Here is a 24427-nt window from a genome sequence, read left to right as displayed (position 1 = left end):
TCGGAACCCGAAAATATCGTAAGTCCAAGCATCGTAAGGCGGGGAGCGCCTGTGTGTACTTCTATCGGTGGATCAGGCAGCATTTTGCGAAGAGAATAGACAGGCAACGTTTCGGATTGGGACCCTTCTGAGACTCATACCGCACGGAAATAGACTCTTCCACTCAACTCATCCATGCCGATCGAGATGCGCCATCTGGATGAGCTGGATGATCAGCCACGATCACATTGAATGGCGGTGCAGGCTCGAAGGGCCGAATGGCCTCCTCCTGCACCTATTTTCTCTGTTTCTATCTAAGGCTATTCCCGTTTGCCCGCATTTGATCCATATCCCTCTAAACCTATCCTATCCTATCCACGTTCCTGTCCATGTGTCTTCTAAATGCTGTTATTGATTCTGCCTCAACTACCTCCTCAGTCTGAAGAAGGGTCTCGACCCGAAAGAAGGGTCACACCCATTCCTTCTCTCCAGTGATGCTGCCTGTCCCGCTGAGTTATATATCATATCATATATCATATCATATATATCATATATATACAGCCGGAAACAGGCCTTTTCGGCCCACCAAGTCCGTGCCGCCCAGCGATCCCCGTACATTTAACACTATCCTACACCCACTAGGGACAATTTTTACATTTACCCAGCCAATTAACCTACATACCAGCATTTTGCGTCCACGGTTTAAACCGGCATCTGCAGTTTTTTCCTACATTTCTCCTCTGGTAACTCACTCCATGTACCCACCACCATCTGAGTGAAAAGGCTGCCTCTCTGGTTCCTATTAAATCTTTCCCCTCTCACCTTATGTCTTCTGGTTCCCCTCCATCCCACTCCCCTCCATCCCACCCCTCCATCCCACTCCCCTCCATCCCACCCCTCCATCCCACTCCCCTCCATCCCACTCCCCTCCATCCCACTCCCCTCCATCCCACTCCCCTCCATCCCACTCCCCTCCATCCCACTCCCCTCCATCCCACTCCCCTCCATCCCACTCCCCTCCATCCCACTCCCCTCCATCCCTCTCCCCTCCATCCCACTCCTCTCACTCCCCTCCACCCCACTCCCCTCCATCCCACTCCCCTCCATCCCACTCCCCTCCATCCCACTCCCCTCCATCCCACTCCCCTCCACCCCACTCCCCTCCATCCCACTCCCCTCCATCCCACTCCCCTCCATCCCACTCCCCTCCATCCCACTCCCCTCCATCCCCACTCCCCTCCACCCCACTCCCCTCCATCCCACTCCTCTCACTCCCCTCCATCCCACTCCCTTCCAACCCTCCACGGGTGCTGCCCGGCCCGCTGAGTTTCTCCTGTTATTTTCTGGAAGAATATCATTGAGTTTTCCGAGTGCAACCCTTGACATTCGCCGCCACATATCACTGACTTACCTGCGTGATCTCCCGATACGGAGCAGAGAGACGAGAGGGCGAACAGTAGTGACACAGGTACGTTGAAACTTTCCATCTTGCCTGCCCTCTCACACCGACTGAGCCGTCTCTGCCGTTTCGTGAAGTACTGAGGGCGGAATCCGGATTGACAGGGTAAATAATGAGCAGAGTTCTCAACAGGAAGCGGCCAGCAGCCAGTGGGAAACTAAATTGGACCGGGAACCAAAGACTCTTCTGCAGATCTCACGACTCCCCGCTCAGGGAGCCCAAACGCTTCCAGTGAGAGAGAGAGAGAGAGAGAGAGAGAGAGAGAGAGAGAGTGCGGGCAGATGTAACCAAACACAGCTTGCATCAATGGGCGGCGGCCGGGAGGCAGAGCGGCAGCGCCCGGTGACTAACGCCGCGCCAGGCAGACTTGCAGGATCCTCCCGGGGACCCCGCGGACCAAGCCGAGCACCGCAGGCTGTCTCCGTCCGCTCGACACCTCGTCCTAGCCCCTCACTCCCTCCCTCCCTCACTCCTGTACACACGGGAAATCATTCTGCCCGGATGTCGTGCGCCCAACACCCCACCCCTTCAATCCCACTCCTCCCTCTCCCACATCTCATCCCTCCCACATCTCATCCCTCCCACACCCCACCCCTTCAATCCCACTCCTCCCTCTCCCACAACTCATCCCTCCCTCTCTCCCACCCCTCGTCCCTCCCTCTCTCCCACCCCTCGTCCCTCCCTCCCTCCCACCCCTTCAATCCCACTCCTCCCTCTCCCACATCTCATCCCTCCCTCTCTCCCACCCCTCGTCCCTCCCACACCCCACCCCTCAACCCTCCCACACCCCACCCCTTCAATCCCACTCCCCCCTCTCCCACATCTCATCCCTCCCTCTCTCCCACCCCTTCAATCCCACTCCTCGCGCTCCCACCCCTCGTCCCTCCCTCTCTCCCACCCCTTCAATCCCACTCCTCGCGCTCCCACCCCTCGTCCCTCCCTCTCTCCCACCACTTCAATCCCACTCCTCCCGCTCCCACATCTCATCCCTCCCTCTCTCCCACCCCTCGTCCCTCATCCACACCCCACCCCTTCAATCCCACTCCTCCCTCTCCCACATCCCATCCCTCTCCCACATCCCATCCCTCCCTCTCTCCCACCCCTCGTCGTCCCCCACACCCCACCCCTTCAATCCCACTCCCCTCCCTCACCCCACCCATTCTATCCCACTCTCCTTTATCCAACTGCCTACACCCCACTCCCCTCTGTCCCTCATTCACACAGCATGGAGTCCACCATCCCACCCCCTGCATTCCCACTCACCTCCATCCCACTCCTCTCACTCCCCTCCATCCCACTCCCCTCCATCCCACTCCCCTCCACCCCACTCCCCTTCATCCCCACCCCCCCGCCAACCCCTCCATCCCACTCCCCTCCATCCCACTCCCCTCCACCCCACTCCCCTTCATCCCCACCCCCCCGCCAACCCCTCCATCCCACTCCCCTCCATCCCACTCCCCTCCACCCCACTCCCCTTCATCCCCACCCCCCCGCCAACCCCTCCATCCCACTCCGCTCCATCTCACTCCCCCCTGTACTCCAGTACTCCACCGTCACCAGGCATCCCTATCCCACCCATGCACTCTCTCTCACTGCCCTGAATGACCTCACACTCCCCCTGCACTCTTCCCCCCCTGCACTCTCTTCCCTTGCACTCTCTCCCCCCACACTCTCTCCCCCCGCACTCTCTCCCCCTGCACTCTCTCCCCCTGCACTCTCTCCCCCTGCACTCTCTCCCCCCTGCACTCTCTCCCCCCGCACTCTCTCCCCCCGCACTCTCTCCCCCCGCACTCTCTCCCCCCGCACTCTCTCCCCCCGCACTCTCTCCCCTGCACTCTCTCCCCCCGCACTCTCTCCCCCCGCACTCTCTCCCCCCGCACTCTCTCCCACTGCACGCTCTCCCCCTGCACTCTCTCCCCCTACACTCTCCCACTCCCCCTGCACTCTCTCTTACTCCCCCTGCATTCTCACCCCCTGCACTCTCTCTCTTACTCCCCCTGTACTCTCTTCCTATACATGCGAGAGTCAAAATGCCTTTCCCCACAGTGGCGGAGGGGTAGAGCTGCTGCCTGACAGCACCAGAGGCCTGGGTTTGATCCTGACCATAGGTGCTGTCTGTATGGTGTTTGCACATTCTCCTTGTGACCACGTGGGTTTTCCCCTGGTGCTCCGGTTTCCGGTCGCATCCCAAAGAAGAGCAGGTCAATTGGCTTCTGTGTAAATCTATCCCTAGTGTGTAGGACAGAGGGAGTGCGAATGGGCATTCGATGGCCAGCGCAGACTCGGTGGGCCGAAGGGCCTGTTTCTACGCTGAATCTCTAAAAACGGGGAAAAAAAGACTAAACTAAATCAAAGATAGATAACACTAGAGGATGTAGATTTAGGGTAAAGGGGGGGGGGGGGGAGATTGGAAGTGATTTGAGGGACCTTTCTCAGCTAGAGTGTGGTGACTAGCTGGAACACACCACAACAGGGAGAGGTGGAACCAGAGTCACTGACAGCGTTTAAGAAGTGTATGGAGATGCTCTGGAATCACCTTGAAAGCTTGGGATCGATTGCTGGGGGATTGGGATTGATTCTAATTGGTGGCCACAGATCAACATGAACGTGGTGGGCCGAACGGCCTGTTTCCATGCTGTACCACTCTGTGACTCGCCCACCATGTGCTCTGCCACACCCAGGGTGGGCTCCCTCTAATTCTTCCCCTTTCCCTCGCCTCTCCCCTGCCCACGTCCTTCCCATTCACCCGACATCCCTCTTGCCCTGGGTCAAACCACTGCCCATTTTGTTGGGACTTCGTCAAAACTTCTCTTGAATATTATCACGAGAATTTTTGCCCCTGGATCGTTAACTGGTGTTGAGCCTGAAATCGCTGCTTGCCCAAAACTGGATTTGAGTTACAGCATGGAAACAAGGCCTTTGCCCTACTGGGTCCACGCCAACCGTTAACACGAGATCTAAGTTATTCCACTTTCTCATCACACGAGGGGCAATTTACTCACCTTCCACACTGGGTGTGTTTTAACTACAAACTCACACGTCTTTAGGATATGAAAACCAGAGCACCTCTGGCAGCTCGTTCCACACACCCACCACCCTTTGTGTGAAAAAGTTACCCCTCAGATTCCTATTGAATCTTTTCCCTTTCACCTATGTCCTCTGGTTTTCGATTCCCTACTCTGGGCAAGAGATTCTGTGCATTCACCCGACCTATTCCTCTCATGATTTTATACACCTCATTAAGACCACCCCTCTTTCTCCTGCACTCCAAGGAATAGAGACCCAGCCTACTCAACCTGTCCCTATAGCTCACACCCTCTAGTCCTGGCAACATCCTCATAAATCTTACGTCCACGAATACATAATTTTTGGTCCGGCTGCTGTAATATAATGTCTACTGCAATGGGAATACATCTACAGGCTTGTCCATTGATAGTTATCTTTGGGACCCCGGACGAGTCAGGTCAATTAAACTCTGTGCAAAAAGAAATTATTAAGTTTACATCTTTAATAGCCAGACGTCGCCTGCTCCTACAGTGGAAATCTCCTAACCCTCCCACTGTGTCCCAGTGGCTCAAAGATGCAGTGTTTTTTCTTAAACTTGAGAAAATTAAATATACATTGAGGGGATGTACTGATAATTTTTTTCACAAATGGCAACCTTTTTCATCATACTTCACAGACTTTTCATCATATCAAACAGCTCAATTCATGTACAAAGTGAGAAACAATTTGCTACCAATAACTTACAGGAAATGTTTTATGAAAGAGAGGGGGGGGTATAATTTAAGGGGAACATTAAATTTCAAGATTCGCAATACTCAAACAACAATGAAAAGATTTTCTATATCAATCAGTGGAGTAAAGCTATGGAACAGAATGAATGCAGAATTAAAACAATGTTCAAACATCATCCAGTTTAAAAACAAATATAAACATATGATTTTTTCTAGGTACAGTGAGGAGGGGGATTAACAGTCACCAGGGGTCTACATATAATAACACATCATTATTTAAATAAGTATATCTATATGAACATATCATATCATATCATATATATACAGCCGGAAACAGGCCTTTTCGGCCCACCAAGTCCGTGCCGCCCAGTGATCCCCGTACATTAACACTATCCTACACCCACTAGGGACAATTTTTACATTTACCCAGCCAATTAACCTACATACCTGTACGTCTTTGGAGTGTGGGAGGAAACCGAAGATCTCGGAGAAAACCCACGCAGGTCACGGGGAGAACGTACAAACTCCTTACAGTACAGCACCCGTAGTCAGGATCGAACCTGAGTCTCCGGCGCTGCATTCGCTGTAAAGCAGCAACTCTACCGCTGTGCTACCGTGCCGCCAAGGGTGTATAAGGGTGTATGAGTATTTTTGTATTAATATCTGACTTATTATACGGGTGGGTGACTATATTTGTATTTATATTTTGTATGTAAATGGTCGGGTATATGTATATATATGATTGGCCTAATGTATGTATATATATCAGATGTAGTTAATATAGACATTATTGTGTAAATAGGTATATTCATATGAGTGTAGGGGTGAGTGAGTATATATGTAGTTATATATGTATTTTAGGTATTAGTTATTATAGACAATACTTGATAAATATTGATTAGGAAATGGGGGTAGGATTAAATAAGTTCACACTTCTTCCTACTCCTTTTCGCACATGTTAAGTAATGGATGAAATTCCTTGTATTTCTTCTGTTTTTTTGTTTATTTTGTTTTTTAATTGATGTCTTTTAACATGTTCGAAATAAAATAAAATGAAATGAAATGAAATGAAATGAAACTTGCAGGTTCTGCCGGACTAAGGGCTGGTTTGTTATGTGTAGGTGCACTCGTCATGCTTAATTAGCTAGGGCGGGGTGGGTGGGGTGTGTGACTGATGGTATGGTTAGATTCTTGGGGTTTTGCATTACTATTTTTTTTTAATTATTTCTATTTCGTTTATGTGTCTGTATATTCTTGTATTTTTCTTTTGTGTATTATTTGAGTGTTTCCTATTAACATGTCTCTTTTCTTCTTTGTGTTGATTTATTTAAAATGTACATCTGCACATTCATTGCTACGTCATTTAAATCTGTTCTGAATAAAAATATTTTGCATATAAAAAAATAAAAAATAAGCTAAACTAAAACTGCACTCAGCAGGTTACGAGGTGTCTCTGGAGAACATGGATAGGTGATGTTTCCGTTTAGGACTCCTTCTTCAGACTGATTGCAATGGGGGCAGGTAAGAATGCAGGAACAGAGCAAGGGCAGGATAGAGTGTGGCCGGTAATGGGTGATTACAGGCAAGGGGGTTGTCCGATATGCAGATTGTTGGACAAAGGCCAGAGACGAAAAGAATGGCGTAATCCCAAAAAGGATAAAGAGTTACGAATTGTGAAAGCCACGGGTAGAACAGGGGGTGGCACGGTGGCGCAGTGCTAGGATTGCCCGCTTACAGTGCCGGAGACCCGGGTTTGATCCTGACTACGGGTGCTGTCTATACGGAGTTTGTACAATCTCACCTTGACCACGTGGGATTTCTCTGAGATCTTCGGTTTCCTCCCACACTCCAAAGACGTACAGGTTTGTAGATTAATTGGCTTGGTGTAAGTGTAATTTGTCCTTGTGTGTGAAGGATAGTGTGAGTGTGCGGACTTATCATATCATATATATACAGCCGGAAACAGGCCTTTTCGGCCCACCAAGTCCGTGCCGCCCAGCGATCCCCGTACACTAACACTATCCTACACCCACTAGGGACAATTTTTACATTTACCCAGCCAATTAACCTACATACCTGTACGTCTTTGGAGTGTGGGAGGAAACCGAAGATCTCGGAGAAAACCCATGCAGGTCACGGGGAGAACGTACAAACTCCTTACAGTGCAGTACCCGCAGTCAGGATCGAACCTGAGTCTCCGGCGCTGCATTCGCTGTAAAGCAGCAACTCTACTGCTGCGCTACCGTGCCGCCCTTGGTGGCCTGCTGTATCTCTAATAAAAATATATATTTTAAAGTAGTTAATTATTTATCCAATTCAAGGGAAGGGGTGGGGGGGGGTGGTGGGGAGAAACCAATGCAAGGTTAATTAGCGGGTCAAGGGAGTGGGAGGGAGGGAAAGAAAGGTTTGTAGGTTAATTGGCCTCTTTAAATTGCCCCTAAACTGCAGGGAATGGATGAGAAAGTGGGATAACATAGAGCGAGTGTGAATGGGAATCAATGGTCGGTGTGGACTCAGTGGGCTGGAAGGCTGTTTCCATGTTGTAGCTTTAAATCGATCAAGATGCAAAAGTGGTATCTGGTGAAAGGGACAACAAGCAACAGCCGAAGAACACAGCAAGTCAGTTAAGCTGCAGCCTTATAAGAGTTTGGTTCGGCTGCATTTGAAGTATTGCACGCTGTTCTGGTCGCCCCATTACAGCATGGAAGTGGAGTCTTCGGGGAGGGTACAGAGGAAATTTACCAGAATGTTGCCCGGATTAGAGGGTGTTAGCTATAAGGAGAGGTTGGGCAAATGTGGATTGTTTTCTCTGGAATGCTGGAGGTTGAGGGGAGGATTGACAAAAATACATAAAATGATGAGAGGCGTAGATGGGGTAGACGGAAAGAATCTTTTCCCCAGAGTGGAAAAATCAAATTCTCAAGGTAAAAGGGGCAAGTGTTTTGAAGAAGGGTCTCGACCCGAAACGTCACCCATTCCTTCTCTCCTGAGATGATGCCTGACCTGCTGAGTTACTCCAGCATTTTGTGAATAAATACCTTCGATTTGTACCAACATCTGCAGTTATTGTCTGACACAGAGAGTGGTGAGTGCCTGGAGTTGATTAGTAAGGGTGTCAGGTGTTAAGGGGAAAAGGCAAGAGAATGCGGTTGAGAGGGAAAGATAGATCAGCCACGATTGATTGGCGGAGTAGACTTGATAGGCCGAATGGCCTAATTCTGCCCCCTGAACGTAAAAAGTTATGAATGTGCTGCTGGGGGTGGTGGTGCAGGCAGATACGGTAGTGGCATTTTAAGAGATATTTGGTTGTGTTCATGGATATGCAGGGAGTGGAAGGATATGGATTATTTGCAGGCAGATAAGGCTTGGCCTTGGCATCATGCTTAGCACAGACATTGTGGGCCACAGGGCCTGTTACTTTGCTGCATTATTCTGTGTTCTAGATAGATGAGACTGTCTAAAACTTTTTCCCAGTGTGGACGTTTCAAACACCAGAGGACACCAGTAGTAAAGGAAGGAAAATAAATGCTGGCATTTATTTCAAGAGGGCTTGTATACAAAAACAGGGACATAATGCTGAGGCTCTATAAGGTGCTGGTAAGGACGCATTTGGAATATTGTGAGCAATTTTGGGCAACATACCGTATCTGAGGAAGGATGTGCTGGCTCTGGAGTAGTTCCAGGAGAGGTTGACAAGAATGATCCAAGGAATTAGTCGGTTCACCCAGGGCCGTCTTTACAGCATTATGGGCCCCGGGCAAAGCAGTGTACTGGGGCCCCTACGACAACTACTCACAGGAATAAAAATGTAAATGGTCGATAAAATTAAACATATATTTATTTTATTGGCACTTCCAACAAAATCGGTGTTGAAACATTAAAAACATGCTGTACAGCAAACAACTAATCAACATGATAAACATTTAAACAATACACGAGGCTTGAAAAATACAATAATACTCAGTAAGCCATACAGATTAGATGTCACAGTATCAAATTACTACGAATTTCTTATTATAACAAGCATTTGCGGCATTTCTTTGCAGAGAATTGCTTTATTATTGGCTTGAAGTCAATGGTCTTTAGGATGTCATTTTCCATGCACATGAGTGAAAGCCAGTTCAAACGATGCTGCCCCATTGTGCTACGACGCTGATTTTTTATGTTTCAGTCTTGAAAAAGAACGTTCACCTGTACAGTTGGTCACCATCATGCGCAAAGCACTTAGCGATGGACTTAGGATGCTACATTGTTGCAAAAAGCACTTACAGATCGCTGTGAGAAGCACTTAGGGATGGAAAATGTTGCGAAAAAAGCACTTATTGAACCTACATTTTTAAAGTAGTATTTATTTATTGCAAGTCACTTAACATACACAGATCAGCATGGGGCCCCTATGCTCGTGGGGCCCCGGGCAAGTGCCCATCAGGCCCATGCGTTAAGACGGCCCTGGGTTCACCTATGATGAGCGATTGTCAGTACTGGGCCTGTAATCACTGGAGTTTAGAAGAATGAGGGGGGACCTCATTGAAACATATAGAATAGTGAAAGGCTTGGATAGAGTGCACGTGGAGAGGATGTTTCCACTAGTGGGAGAGTTTAAAACTAGACGTCATAGCATCAGAATTAAAGGGCGTTCTTTTAGGAAGGAGATGAGGAGAAATTTCTGTAGTCAGCGGGTGGTGAATCTGTGGAATTCATTGCCACAGAACTACTTCTATTCCTACATCTTATGACCTTATGACATGGCTTTAAGGTGAGAGAGTCAAGTCAAGTCAATTTTATTTGTGTAGCACATTTAAAAACAACCCACGTTGACCAAAGTGCTGTACATCAGTTCAGGTACCAAGAACGAACATACAATGGCACACAACCATAACAGCACATACATAAACAGTTCACAGCGCCCCCTCAGAGGGCCTCAAACGCTAGGGAGTAGAAATATGTTTTGAGCCTGGACTTAAATGAGTCGATGGAGGGGGCAGTTCTGATGGGGAGAGGGATGCTGTTCCACAGCCTAGGAGCTGCAACTGCAAAAGCGCGGTCACCCCTGAGCTTAAGCCTAGACCGCGGGATAGTGAGTAGCCCCAAGTCAGCCGACCTGAGGGACCTGGAGATAGAGTGGCATCTCCCAATCTTTGGTACCTCAGGTGTGGGCAGCAAAGGTATTCTCGAGAGATGTGGCCAGACCTGCTGATTTACTCCAGTACGTTGTATTTTTTTAATTGTAATCCAGCAACTGCAATACCTTGTTTCTTAAAGGTATATAAGTCACTGTCTCTTCCCTTACCTCCCATAGCAGCACATGGGAGGCAAGGGGGCCGCTCAGTGAGGCAGTGGTAGAGCTGCTGCCTTACACCGCCAGAGACCCGCGTACGATTCTGACTGCGGGTTCTGTCTGCATGGAGTTTTGTACCTTCTCCCCGTGACCGCGTGGGTTTTCTCCGCTTGCTCTGCCACACGCCAAAGATGCACACGTTTGTAGGTTAATTGGCTTCGGTAAAATTGTAAATTGTCCCTAGTGCGTAGGATAATGCTAGAGTACGATCGCTGGTCGGCATGGACTCGGTTGGCCGAAGGGCCTGTTTCCGTGCAGTTTCTGTGCAGTATCTCTAAAGTCTAAAATCTGAAGCAGCCGGTGATAAATCTTAAAAGGCGTGGGGGACTAGTCATCTGTAAACCCACGAAAACATCTAATACTTCCTTATTTTATCATGCTATCACGTTCCTCCTCCCTCTGTCTGCAAGTGCTCCGTATCTCCCCCTGTTCCCTGCATTTTCAGGAAGTTGTCTAAAAGCCTCTTAAATGTCATTATCTGCCTCCACCGCCACTCCTGTCATGCCTGAACAGTCTGTAGTGTGGAAATGTCGAGCTGCCAATCCTTCCCTGCTCTCAGCAATGTCTCCATGATAGCAACGACGTCATAATCCTTTGTGTTAATCGACGCCCAAATCAATCTACCTAGTCAGACACCTTGTATTACAATGACTGTGATTTAGCTTTGCATTCCTTGCAGGCACTGTACCACACTTGTGTTCACTCTGCTGACTGGACTGAATTAGTTTCCCTGCAATTGCTGACTGGACTGAATTAGTTTCCCTGCAATTGCTGACTGGACTGAATTAGTTTCCCTGCAATTACTGACTGTGCTTCCTGTTAATCCCTCCCCCCCCCCCCCCCCCATCCCCCCCTCCCCCTCAGCACTCTGTAACCCATTCCCTTGCCAAATTATTTTAAAGACAAAGTGCTGGAGTAACTCACCCTTTAGGCAGCATCTCTGTCGAACATGGATCAATTCCCTCCACTGATGCTGCCCGGCCTGCTGAGTTACTCCAGCTCTTGGTATGTTTCTCTTTTGTAAACCGGCATCTGCGGTTTCTCGTGTCTCCAAATTGATGGAAAGGCAAACTCATTTCAAGGGGACTAGAATATAAAAGCAAGGATCAAATGCTGAGGCTTTGTCAGGCGCTGGTGAGGTCACATTAGGAATAATGTGAGCAGTTTTGGGCCCCATATCTGAGGAAGGATGTGCTTGTGTTGGAGAGAGAACGGCGGACGTTTACGAGAATGATCCCGGGAATGTTTGGGTTAACATATGTGGAGCGTTTGATGCCTCTGGGCCTGTACTCACTGGAGTTTAGAAGGATGAGGGGTGGGGGGGATCTTATTGAAACCTATCAGATAATGAAATGCCTAGATAGCGTGGGTGTGGAGAGGATGTTTCCAGTAACATCTCGATCCAGAGGACACAGCCTCAGAATAAAAGGGCGTGCCTTCAGATTCGACACGAGGAGGAATTTCTTTAGCCGGTGGATGGTGAATCTGTGGAATTAATTATCATAGACGCCTGTGGAGGCCGGTGTTATTGGGTAGGTTCTTAGTCAGAAAGGGCATGATAGGTTACAGTGAGACGGAAGTAGAATAGGATTGAGAGGGAAAGATCAGCCATGATGGAGGAGAATGGCGGAAAAGACTTGATGGGCTGAATGGCCTAATTCTGCTCCTATATCTTATGGTGTTATGGTCAAAATAGTTTACACCTTCCCAAGCAGCACAGGTAAAACTTCGGTAAGGATGTTGGTCCAATTCCAGTTCAGGTGTAGATACAAGGAACTGCAGATGCTGGAATCCCGAGCAAAGCACAAAGTGCTGGAGGAACTCAGTGGTTCAGGCAGCAACTGTGGAGGGAATGGACGGACAGTGTTTCGAGTCAGGATCCTTCTTCAGGCTGATGGGAGTATGAGGGAGAAAGCTAGAAAAGAGAGATGGGGTAGAACAAAGCGTAGAAAGTGATAGGTGGATACAGGTGAGGGGGAGATGGGTGGAGCAAGTGACAAAGGCTAGAGGTGAAAAGTGGACGACAAGTTGTCAGACAACAGAAGAAGCATTTAGAGTTTAGCTTGGAAACCCGCCCTTCGGCCCAACAAGTCCACGCCAACCACTGATCATAAGGTTCACACAAGTTCTATCTTATCCCACTACGGGTAATTAAACTCCAAACTCGCCTGTCTTTGGGATGTGGGAGGAAACCGGGGCACTGAGGGGAATCCCACACGGTCAGAGAGAGAACGTGCAAACTCTGCACAGACAGCACCCAAATTCAGGATCGAACCTGCGTCTCTGGCACAACAAGGGCAATGGCTCTACCGGAGGCACTGCTGAGGTGCTCTGAAAGGAGAAGTGAAATGTGGAAGCTGGTGGAAGGGAAGCAGGTGGAAGGGGAAGGAAGGAAGGAAGGGGAACGGGGTGGGGGGGGGGGGTGGGGGGATAAAAGGGACACTATGGAGGTTGGCATGACTGCAGCAAGCTGTCCAGCTTGTAAAAGTCACACTTGCCCCAGAAGTGGTTCCTTTAGTATAAAACCTACAATTGCCTTCCACATACCACTCACCACACAATCATTAGACCTGCCACCCTCTTGCCCTTCTTGTACCCAGTGGAAGGTGGCAGCAGAGCTAAGCCAGAGCCTGAAGGGTCCCGACCCCTAAATGTCACCTATCCACGTTCTCCAGGGACAATTTCTTCCCAGGAGTTATCAGGCAATTGGGCGGCATGGTGTCATCGTGGTAGAGTTAATGCCTTACAGCGCCAGAGAACAAGATTCAATCCTAACTATAACAGTATAACAGAACTTTATTGTCATTCGGTATAAATACCGAACAAAATTTCAATGCCGTCTGTACAGAGTTTAAAACATTCTTCCCGTGACCTGCGTGGGTTTTCTCCGAGATATTCGGTTTCCTCCCACTCTCCAAAGACACACGGGTTTGTAGGGTAATTGGCTTGGTATAAGTGTAAGTGGTCCCGAGTGTGTGTAGGATAGTGTTAATATGCAGGGACCACTGGTCAGTGCAGACTCAGTGAATGAATACTTTCACATGTGACAACTCACAGTGAAATTCTTTGCTTGGTATCTAAATAGTGGCCCGTAAAGGGCACTTACAAAGTTGCGGTAGGCCGAAGCTGTACCTCTACACTAAACTATATTGAACCGTGATCTTATCAACTAAAGAGCAGTCCTGAGCCACCATCTATTTCATTGGAAATCCTCAGACTATCTTTAATTGGACTTTACTGGACTTCATCTTGTGCTAAAAGTTATTCCCTAATCCTGTGTTTGCGCGCCCTGGATGGATCCATTGTAATCCTGTATAGTCTTTCCACTGTCTCGTTACCACTCAACAAAAAGCTTCGCACTGTAGCTCAGTACACATGATTATAAGCTAAACTAAATTAACTGTCCAGCTAAATTACTCCAGAATTTTGTGTCTTTCCTTGGTACACCAGCATCTGGTTAACAAATACGCTCTAGAACTTCTACAGGTTTACAGTAAAGAGCATATTGATTGGTTGCAACACGTCCTGGTTTGACAACTTGAATGCCCAGGATTGAAGAAGACTGCAAAGAGTGGTAAACACTGCCCAGTCCATCATGGGTAGACAATAGACAATAGGTGCAGGAGGAGGCCATTCAGCCCTTCGAGCCAGCACCGCCATTCAATGCGATCATGGCTGATCACTCTCAATCAGTACCCCGTTCCTGCCTTCTCCCCATACCCCCTCACTCCGCTATCCTTAAGAGCTCTATCCAGCTCTCTCTTGAAAGCATCCAACGAACTGGCCTCCACTGCCTTCTGAGGCAGAGAATTCCACACCTTCACCACTCTCTGACTGAAAAAGTTCTTCCTCATCTCCGTTCTAAATGGCCTACCCCTTATTCTTAAACTGTAGCCCCTTGTTCTGGACTCCCCCAACATTGGGAACATGTTTCCTGCCTCTAATGTGTCCAATCCCCTAATTATCTTATATGTTTCAATAAGATCCCCCCTCATCCTAAATTCCAGTGTATACAAGCCTAATTGCTCCAGCCTTTCAACATACGACAGTCCCGCCATTCCGGGAATTAACCTAGTGAACCTACGTTGCACGCCCTCAATAGCAAGAATATCCTTCCTCAAATTTGGAGACCAAAACTGCACACAGTCCTCCAGGTGCGGTCTCACCAGGGCCTGGTGCAACTGTAGAAGGACCTCTTTGCTCCTATACTCAACTCCTCTTGTTATGAAGGCCAACATTCCATTTGCTTTCTTCACTGCCTGCTGTACCTGCATGCTTCCTTTCAGTGACTGATGCACTAGGACACCCAGATCTCGTTGAACATCCCCTCTTCCTAACTTGACACCATTCAGATAATAATCTGCCTTTCTATTCTTACTTCCAAAGTGAATAACCTCACACTTATCTACATTAAACTGCATCTGCCATGTATCCGCCCACTCACACAACCTGTCCAAGTCACGGGTACTGGCCTTCCCACCATTGAAGGGATCTATCCACAGGAGTGCAGCCTCAAAAATACGCCCAGCATCACCTGAGACACACACCACCATGGCCACACTCTCATTTCACTCCTGCCATCAGGAGGAAGGTACAGGAGCTTGAAAACTTTAATATCTAGATTCAGGAGAAACTTGTTCCCTACAACTACCAGGCTATTAAACACTACAACCTCCAAATAAGCTCTGAACTACATAGACTTGGGACATTGTTTTTGTCTTTGCACTGTTATTGTTTGTTTGTCTTTTTAACTTTTTTAGTTGTTTATTGTGCAGTTAACAGAGTACTATATTTACTGTATCTGCTGCAGTTGTACAGGGCCTTGGTGAGACCACACCTGGAGTATTGCGTACAGTTTAGGTCTCCTAATCTGAGGAAAGACATTCTTGCCATAGAGGGAGTACAGAGAAGGTTCACCAGATTGATTCCTGCGATGGCAGGACTTTCATGTGAAGAAAGACTGGATAGACTCGGCTTGTACTCACTGGAATTTAGAAGATTGGGAGGGACCTTATAGAAACTTACAAAATGCTTAAGGGGTTGGACAGGCTAGATGCAGGAAGATTGTTCCCGATGTTGGGGAAGTCCAGAACAAGGGGTCACAGTTTAAGGATAAGGGGGAAGTCTTTTAGGACCGAGATGAGAAAGTTTTTTTTCACACAGAGAGTGGTGAATCTGTGGAATTCTCTGCCACAGAAGGTAGTTGAGGCCAGTTAATTGGCTATATTTAAGAGGGAGTTAGATGTGGCCCTTGTGGCTAAAGGGATCAGGGGGTATGGAGAGAAGGCAGGTACGGGATACTGAGTTGGATGATCAGCCATGATCATATTGAATGGCGGTGCAGGCTCGAAGGGCCGAATGGCCTATTCCTGCACCTAGTTTCTATGTTTCTATGTCTCTATATCTGTTGTGCTGCTGCAAAGAAGAATTTTGACAGACTTTCTTAGACTTAGAGATACAGCACAGAAACATTATTTTCATTATTCCCTTTCAGGATATATGATAATAAAACACTCTTAACTCTTGACTCTTGGTCTGTAGTTCCTTGTTTCCACCAGAAAATACTACCCTACCTTTTAATCTGTGACCCAGCTCTTTAAGTTGATGTTGCAAGACCCTCACCTCCCTTTACAGTTTTGCTATTGATACAAATGTAGATAGTGACATACCCATTGTTTGTCCTTCCCTTTCGACAATTCCAGTTCAGGTGTAGATACAAGGAACTGCAGATGCTGGAATCCCGAGCAAAGCACAAAGTGCTGGAGGAACTCAGTGGTTCAGGCAGCAACTGTGGAGGGAATGGACGGACAATGTTTCGAGTCAGGATCCTTCTTCAGGCTGATGGGAGTATGAGGGAGAAAGCTAGAAAAGAGAGATGGGGTAGAACAAAGCGTGGAAAGTGATAGGTGGATACAGGTGAGGGGGAGATGGGTGGAGCAAGTGACAAAGGCTAGAGGTGAAAAGTGGACGACAAGTTGTCAGACAACAGAAGAAGCATTTAGAGTTTAGCTTGGAAACCCGCCCTTCGGCCCAACAAGTCCACGCCAACCACTGATCATAAGGTTCACACAAGTTCTATCTTATCCCACTACGGGTAATTAAACTCCAAACTCGCCTGTCTTTGGGATGTGGGAGGAAACCGGGGCACTGAGGGGAATCCCACACGGTCAGAGAGAGAACGTGCAAACTCTGCACAGACAGCACCCAAATTCAGGATCGAACCTGCGCCTCTGGCACAACAAGGGCAATGGCTCTACCGGAGGCACTGCTGTGGTGCTCTGAAAGGAGAAGTGAAATGTGGAAGCTGGTGGAAGGGAAGCAGGTGGAAGGGGAAGGAAGGAAGGAAGGGGAACGGGGTGGGGGGGGGGGGGGGGGATAAAAGGGACACTATGGAGGTTGGCATGACTGCAGCAAGCTGTCCAGCTTGTAAAAGTCACACTTGCCCCAGAAGTGGTTCCTTTAGTATAAAACCTACAATTGCCTTCCACATACCACTCACCACACAATCATTAGACCTGCCACCCCCTTGCCCTTCTTGTACCCAGTGGAAGGTGGCAGCAGAGCTAAGCCAGAGCCTGAAGGGTCCCGACCCCTAAATGTCACCTATCCACGTTCTCCAGGGACAATTTCTTCCCAGGAGTTATCAGGCAATTGGGCGGCATGGTGTCATCGTGGTAGAGTTAATGCCTTACAGCGCCAGAGAACAAGATTCAATCCTAACGATAACAGTATAACAGAACTTTATTGTCATTCGGTATAAATACCGAACAAAATTTCAATGCCGTCTGTACAGAGTTTAAAACATTCTTCCCGTGACCTGCGTGGGTTTTCTCCGAGATATTCGGTTTCCTCCCACTCTCCAAAGACACACGGGTTTGTAGGGTAATTGGCTTGGTATAAGTGTAAGTGGTCCCGAGTGTGTGTAGGATAGTGTTAATATGCAGGGACCACTGGTCAGTGCAGACTCAGTGAATGAATACTTTCACATGACAAGTCACAGTGAAATTCTTTGCTTGGTATCTAAATAGTGGCCCGTAAAGGGCACTTACAAAGTTGCGGTAGGCCGAAGCTGTACCTCTACACTAAACTATATTGAACCGTGATCTTATCAACTAAAGAGCAGTCCTGAGCCACCATCTATTTCATTGGAAATCCTCAGACTATCTTTAATTGGACTTTACTGGACTTCATCTTGTGCTAAAAGTTATTCCCTAATCCTGTGTTTGCGCGCCCTGGATGGATCCATTGTAATCCTGTATAGTCTTTCCACTGTCTCGACAGCACTCAACAAAAAGCTTCGCACTGTAGCTCAGTACACATGATTATAAGCTAAACTAAATTAACTGTCCAGCTAAATTACTCCAGAATTTTGTGTCTTTCCTTGGTACACCAGCATCTGGTTAACAAATACGCTGTAGAACTTCTACAGGTTTACAGTAAAGAGCATATTGATTGGTTGCAACACGTCCTGGTTTGACAACTTGAATGCCCAGGATTGAAGAAGGCTGCAAAGAGTGGTAAACACTGCCCAGTCCATCACGGGTAGACAATAGACAATAGGTGCAGGATGAGGCCATTCAGCCCTTCGAGCCAGCACCGCCATTCAATGCGATCATGGCTGATCACTCTCAATCAGTACCCCGTTCCTGCCTTCTCCCCATACCCCCTCACTCCGCTATCCTTAAGAGCTCTATCCAGCTCTCTCTTGAAAGCATCCAACGAACTGGCCTCCACTGCCTTCTGAGGCAGAGAATTCCACACCTTCACCACTCTCTGACTGAAAAAGTTCTTCCTCATCTCCGTTCTAAATGGCCTACCCCTTATTCTTAAACTGTAGCCCCTTGCTCTGGACTCCCCCAACATTGGGAACATGTTTCCTGCCTCTAATGTGTCCAATCCCCTAATTATCTTATATGTTTCAATAAGATTCCCCCCTCATCCTTCTAAATTCCAGTGTATACAAGCCTAATTGCTCCAGCCTTTCAACATACGACAGTCCCGCCATTCCGGGAATTAACCTAGTGAACCTACGTTGCACGCCCTCAATAGCAAGAATATCCTTCCTCAAATTTGGAGACCAAAACTGCACACAGTCCTCCAGGTGCGGTCTCACCAGGGCCCGGTGCAACTGTAGAAGGACCTCTTTGCTCCTATACTCAACTCCTCTTGTTATGAAGGCCAACATTCCATTTGCTTTCTTCACTGCCTGCTGTACCTGCATGCTTCCTTTCAGTGACTGATGCACTAGGACACCCAGATCTCGTTGAACATCCCCTCTTCCTAACTTGACACCATTCAGATAATAATCTGCCTTTCTATTCTTACTTCCAAAGTGAATAACCTCACACTTATCTACATTAAACTGCATCTGCCATGTATCCGCCCACTCACACAACCTGTCCAAGTCACGGGTACTGGCCTTCCCACCATTGAAGGGATCTATCCACAGGAGTGCAGCCTCAAAAATACACCCAGCATCACCTGAGACACACACCACCATGGCCACACTCTCATTTCACTCCTGCCATCAGGAGGAAGGTACAGGAGCTTGAAAACTGTAATATCTAGATTCAGGAGAAACTTGTTCCCTACAACTACCAGGCTATTAAACACTACAACCTCCAAATAAGCTCTGAACTACATAGACTTGGGACATTGTTTTTGTCTTTGCACTGTTATTGTTTGTTTGTCTTTTTAACTTTTTTAGTTGTTTATTGTGCAGTTAACAGAGTACTATATTTACTGTATCTGCTGCAGTTGTACAGGGCCTTGGTGAGACCACACCTGGAGTATTGCGTACAGTTTAGGTCTCCTAATCTGAGGAAAGACATTCTTGCCATAGAGGGAGTACAGAGAAGGTTCACCAGATTGATTCCTGCGATGGCAGGACTTTCATGTGAAGAAAGACTGGATAGACTCGGCTTGTACTCGCTGGAATTTAGAAGATTGAGGGGGGACCTTATAGAAACTTACAAAATACTTAAGGGGTTGGACAGGCTAGATGCAGGAAGATTGTTCCCGATGTTGGGGAAGTCCAGAACAAGGGGTCACAGTTTAAGGATAAGGGGGAAGTCTTTTAGGACCGAGATGAGAAAGTTTTTTTTCACACAGAGAGTGGTGAATCTGTGGAATTCTCTGCCACAGAAGGTAGTTGAGGCCAGTTCATTGGCTATATTTAAGAGGGAGTTAGATGTGGCCCTTGTGGCTAAAGGGATCAGGGGGTATGGAGAGAAGGCAGGTACGGGATACTGAGTTGGATGATCAGCCATGATCATATTGAATGGCGGTGCAGGCTCGAAGGGCCGAATGGCCTATTCCTGCACCTACTTTCTATGTTTCTATGTCTCTATATCTGTTGTGCTGCTGCAAAGAAGAATTTTGACAGACTTTCTTAGACTTAGAGATACAGCACAGAAACATTATTTTCATTATTCCCTTTCAGGATATATGATAATAAAACACCTTTTAATCTGTGACCCAGCTCTTTAAGTTGATGTTGCAAGACCCTCACCTCCCTTTACAGTTTTGCTATTGATACAAATGTAGATAGTGACATACCCATTGTTTGTCCTTCCCTTTCGACTATTCTGTAACACTCCTGATCCTTGGCACCTTAAAGGGCACAAAGAAGGTCTCCAGATGTTTAAAGGGAGACGAGAGTGGGGGGATTGAAGCAAAAAGCTGCAGCTGCTGGAAATCTGCAACAAAAACAAAAAATGCCTGCCATACCCAGCAGTCTGTGGAACAACAGAGGCATCATCTGCCCAGCTCTTCCACCGCTGCCTCCGCTGCCTCCGCACCCCTGGACTTCTCACTCCTGTCTGTGCTCCTGTCTTTGCTGGCTTGGACTGCTCTCCTGTGGGTTACCTGGACAGCTAGCTAGCTCCCTGCTAGCCACCGCTGCAGTCATCGAGCTGCAGGTTACTCGCTAGTTGCTAACGCTAACAGCTGCCCGGCTGCCTCCTCTGCCTGCACGTCCTCAGCTCCCTATTAACCCTCAGGCTGCTCATCTTCATTCCTCGGTCCTCCTCACATGCCATGCTCTGGATCAGCCTGTTGTGCCTGACGCTTTGGTCAGCTAGCCCGCGGCTGCCGGCTAACTTCTCCGGGCTCTGTGCTCCTTCGCTCCTGCCTGGCATGGCACTGAGGTACTTCGCCGCGAGGCTTCTCCAACTCAACAACCACTCCACTCCGCCATGCATCTGTCATCCAAAACCACGGACTTCTACGACAACCCAGATACATCCACAGAGGCTCCGGTCAGTTTGTTTACTCCCAGACAGGTCACTCCATCCCTACACTCTGGTCAGCTGAGCGGACTTCCACCCGTCGATTACGTCATCACAACAACACACACGAGCGCGCCTCCTGTCTGCAAGCCCTGGCAAAATCACCCGTCCATCCGCACCATACAAAGCAATATGAAGCTTACTCTGTTCAATACCCGGTCCCTCAACAATAAAAACCACATTCTGAATGACTTCATCCTGGAAAATAAACTGGACTTCCTCTGTCTGACTGAAACCTGGCAACAACCTCTGGATTACCTCTCACTCAACCTCACTACACCCAACAGATACTCCTACATCAATAAACCATGCTCGGAGGGCCGAGGTGGTGGGATTGCCGTAATACACCGACAGGACTTCAAGATCAGCCTCATCTCCATCTCATCTGCTCCTTCATTTGAACACCTGGCTTTCAAACTCTCTGGCCACACACAATTAGTCATGGCAGTTGTCTACCGCCCTCCCAAACCACACCCATCATTCCTTTCTGACTTCTCCGACTTTCTGACCCAGTTCTGTTCTCTCTCCCCCTCAATCCTCCTCCTCGGTGATTTCAACATCCATATGGACTCCACTGACTCCACAATAACCGCTGACTTCACTGAAATACTCAACTGCTTTAACCTCACTCAACACGTCAATTTTCCCACCCATAACCGTGGGCGCATTCTGGACCTTGTCTGCTCTACTGGACTAAATCTACATCACCTCTCTGGCTCCGACCCCACCCTCTCCGACCACTTAGCCATCACCATGTCCGTCAACATTCCCACCCCAGCTCCAAGGCAAAAACGCAAAATCAACTTCCGTAAGCTGAACTCTGTTTCACCTACCTCGCTCTCATCCTCCCTCTCTGAAATAATGTCCGCCTCTCCCTTCGTTGACCTCCACAGCCCCTCTGACCTCACTGACTACTACAACCACACTCTCTCCTCCTGCCTCGACCAGCTTGCACCTATAAAAACCAAAACAGTTTCCTTCACCCACTCTGCTCCCTGGTTTACCTCTGAACTCCGCCTGATGAAAACCCGTGCCCGCCAACTTGAAAGACTCCGCAACAAAACAGGTCTCACAATTCACTCCCAAGCCTACAAAGACCACTTGCAGCACTACAAAGATGCCCTCTCCCGCGCCCACTCCACCTACTACTCTCAAATAATTCACTCTGGCTCCGGAAACCCAAAAGCACTCTTCTCTACAATAAACAAACTCCTCAGCCCCCTGGACACCATCTCCCAATCATTCACAGTTGACAAATGCACCACTTTCCTTTCATTATTCCAAAGCAAAATAGACAGCATCTACAGCTCCTTAACCACCAACGCACCTGCTCCCCCTCAAACCACCTGCTCCCCCTTAAACCACCTGCTCCCCTTATCCTGCCAACCCCTGTCTCAGTTCTCCCCAGTTTCCACCACCGACCTCTCTGACCTCTTCACAGGAATAAAAACTGCCACCTGCTCTCTGGACCCCATCCCCTCCAGCTTTGTCAAGGCCTGCCTTCCTGCTCTCTCTCCACTTATCACTGCAACAATAAACTCCTCCGTGTCCACTGGCATCGTCCCGCCATCCCTCAAAATCGCTGAAAAAACCTGGTCTCAACCCTGAGGTTGGAGATTGGTCTGAAGTTGTTTGGGGTGTCAGGGTTGAGACCAGGTTTTTTCAGCGATTTTAAGGGGTTGGACATGTTAGAGGCAGGAAACATGTTCCCAATGTTGGGGGAGTCACACTACCTGCATCCAATCCCCCCGCGGTGCCCAGCGGTCCTGGAAATCCCCCAGGGTGCCCGTGGACAGCGTGTAGTACCTCTCCAACACCACCCGGGCGCGGATGCAGGGCCGTTTTTACAGCATTATGGGCCCCCGGGCAAAGCAGTGTACTGGGGCCCCTACCGTTACTCTCCCCCACCCCCCTTTCCCTACCAGCCCCCCCCTGTCGTGCCGGCGAAAAGCACTTAGCGAAAAGCACTTAGCGATGGACTTAGGGTGCTACATTGTTGCGAAAAGCAATTACAGATCGCTGTGAGAAGCACTTAGTGACCGGAAATGTTGCGAAAAAAGCACTTATTGAACCTACATTTTTAAAGTAGTATTTATTTATTGCAAGTCACTTAACATACACAGATCAGCATGGGGCCCCTATGCTCGTGAGCCCCCGGGCAAGTGCCCATCAGGCCCATGCGTTAAGACGGCCCTGCGCGGATGTAACCCCGGAAAAGGGGTAGGCAGCTGGCTCGGGCAGAGCCCTCTTCCGCCTGGCGCCGTGACTCGCGGATGGCCAGCTTGGCCAGGCCCAGGAGCAACCCAACAAGGACATCTTCGGCCCTGCCCTCTCCCCTATGCAAAGGGTGTCCAAAGATGGGAATGGTGGGTGAAAAGTGCAGCCAAAAAGCAAGGAGCAGCCCCTTTAGATATTGGAACAGGGGCTGCAACCTCACACATTCCATGTACACGTGGTACACAGACTCACACACTCCATGTACACGTGGTACACAGACTCACACACTCCATGTACACGTGGTACACAGACTCACACACTCCATGTACACGTGGTACACAGACTCTTCCAACCCGCAAAAGTGGCAGGCGACTGGTGAGTCTGTGAACCGCGTGAGGAACAGGTTGCAGGGGACTCCTCGGTGCAATACCCTCCACCCCAGGTCCCCGATGGAGAGGGGCAGAATCCCTGTGTAGAGGGACCCCCACCCTCTGCACAACTTGTCCTGTACAGTACCTGTTCACTACACCACCTGGCCACACCTGTCCCCTCCACTACCTGCCCACACCTGTCTCCTCGACAAACTGTCCTCTACACTAACTGTCCCCTACACTACTTGTCCACACCTGTCCCCTACACTACCTATCCACTACACCACCTGGCCACACCTGTCCCATACACTACCTGTCCAATATGCTACCATCCCCAACACAACCTGTCCTTTACAGTACCTGTTATCTACACTACCTGATCACCACACACCCTCTTCCCTCCACTACCTGTCCCTGCAACTTACTCTCTCCTGCACTACCTCTGTCCGACACTACCTGTTGTCTACATTAACTGTCCCCTACACTACCTGTCCCGACACCACCTGTCCCCAACACTACTCTCCCTTCCACTACCTGTCTCATACTTTGAAGGCCATTGAACTACCTGCCGTGTACACTTCGGCTCCTACACCACATATATGCACCCGTTTCCTACACCACCTGTCCCCTATGCTACCGGTTCTCTACACTACCTGTCCACAATCGCCCCTACACGGTGGCGCAGTGGTAGAGTTGCTGCCTTACCCGCACCAGAGACCCGGGTTCGATCCTACCTCAGGGGGCTGTCAGTACGGAGTTTGTACGTTCTCCCCGTGACCTGCGTGAGTTTTCTCCGGGTGCTCCGGTTTCACCCCCACACTCCAAAGACGGATAGGTTTGTGGGTTAATTGACTTGGTATAATTGGAAATTGTCCCCAGTGTTTGGGATAATGCTAATGTGCGAGGATCGCTGGTCGTCGCGGACTTGGTGGGCCGAAGGGCCTGCTTCCGTGCTGTACCTCTGAACTAAGCTTTATCCTCCCCACACTACCTGCCTCCGTTGTCTGCTGTTTCCTCGAGGTTTATTGGAATTCAAT

General features: G+C 48.8%; 1 protein-coding gene across 1 annotated transcript in view; it reads right to left on the bottom strand.

Moving 5' to 3' along the window:
* Positions 1 to 24427, bottom strand: part of LOC144602948 (uncharacterized) — an 80013-nt gene that overhangs the window by 30762 nt on the left and 24824 nt on the right. Inside the window, exons 8-9 of the mRNA XM_078416070.1 lie at positions 20509 to 20715; positions 1391 to 1595 (exon numbers count right to left, since the gene is read on the bottom strand). Of these exons, the coding sequence (XP_078272196.1) occupies positions 1391 to 1595; positions 20509 to 20715 (412 nt within the window). The remainder of the gene's footprint in view (positions 1 to 1390; positions 1596 to 20508; positions 20716 to 24427) is intronic.

Source organism: Rhinoraja longicauda, chromosome 19, assembly GCF_053455715.1.
Source record: "Rhinoraja longicauda isolate Sanriku21f chromosome 19, sRhiLon1.1, whole genome shotgun sequence".
In the NCBI taxonomy this organism is placed as follows: domain Eukaryota; kingdom Metazoa; phylum Chordata; class Chondrichthyes; order Rajiformes; family Arhynchobatidae; genus Rhinoraja; species Rhinoraja longicauda.
Note: the sequence above shows the minus strand (reverse complement) of the source record. Positions and strands in the feature narration are given on the sequence as shown.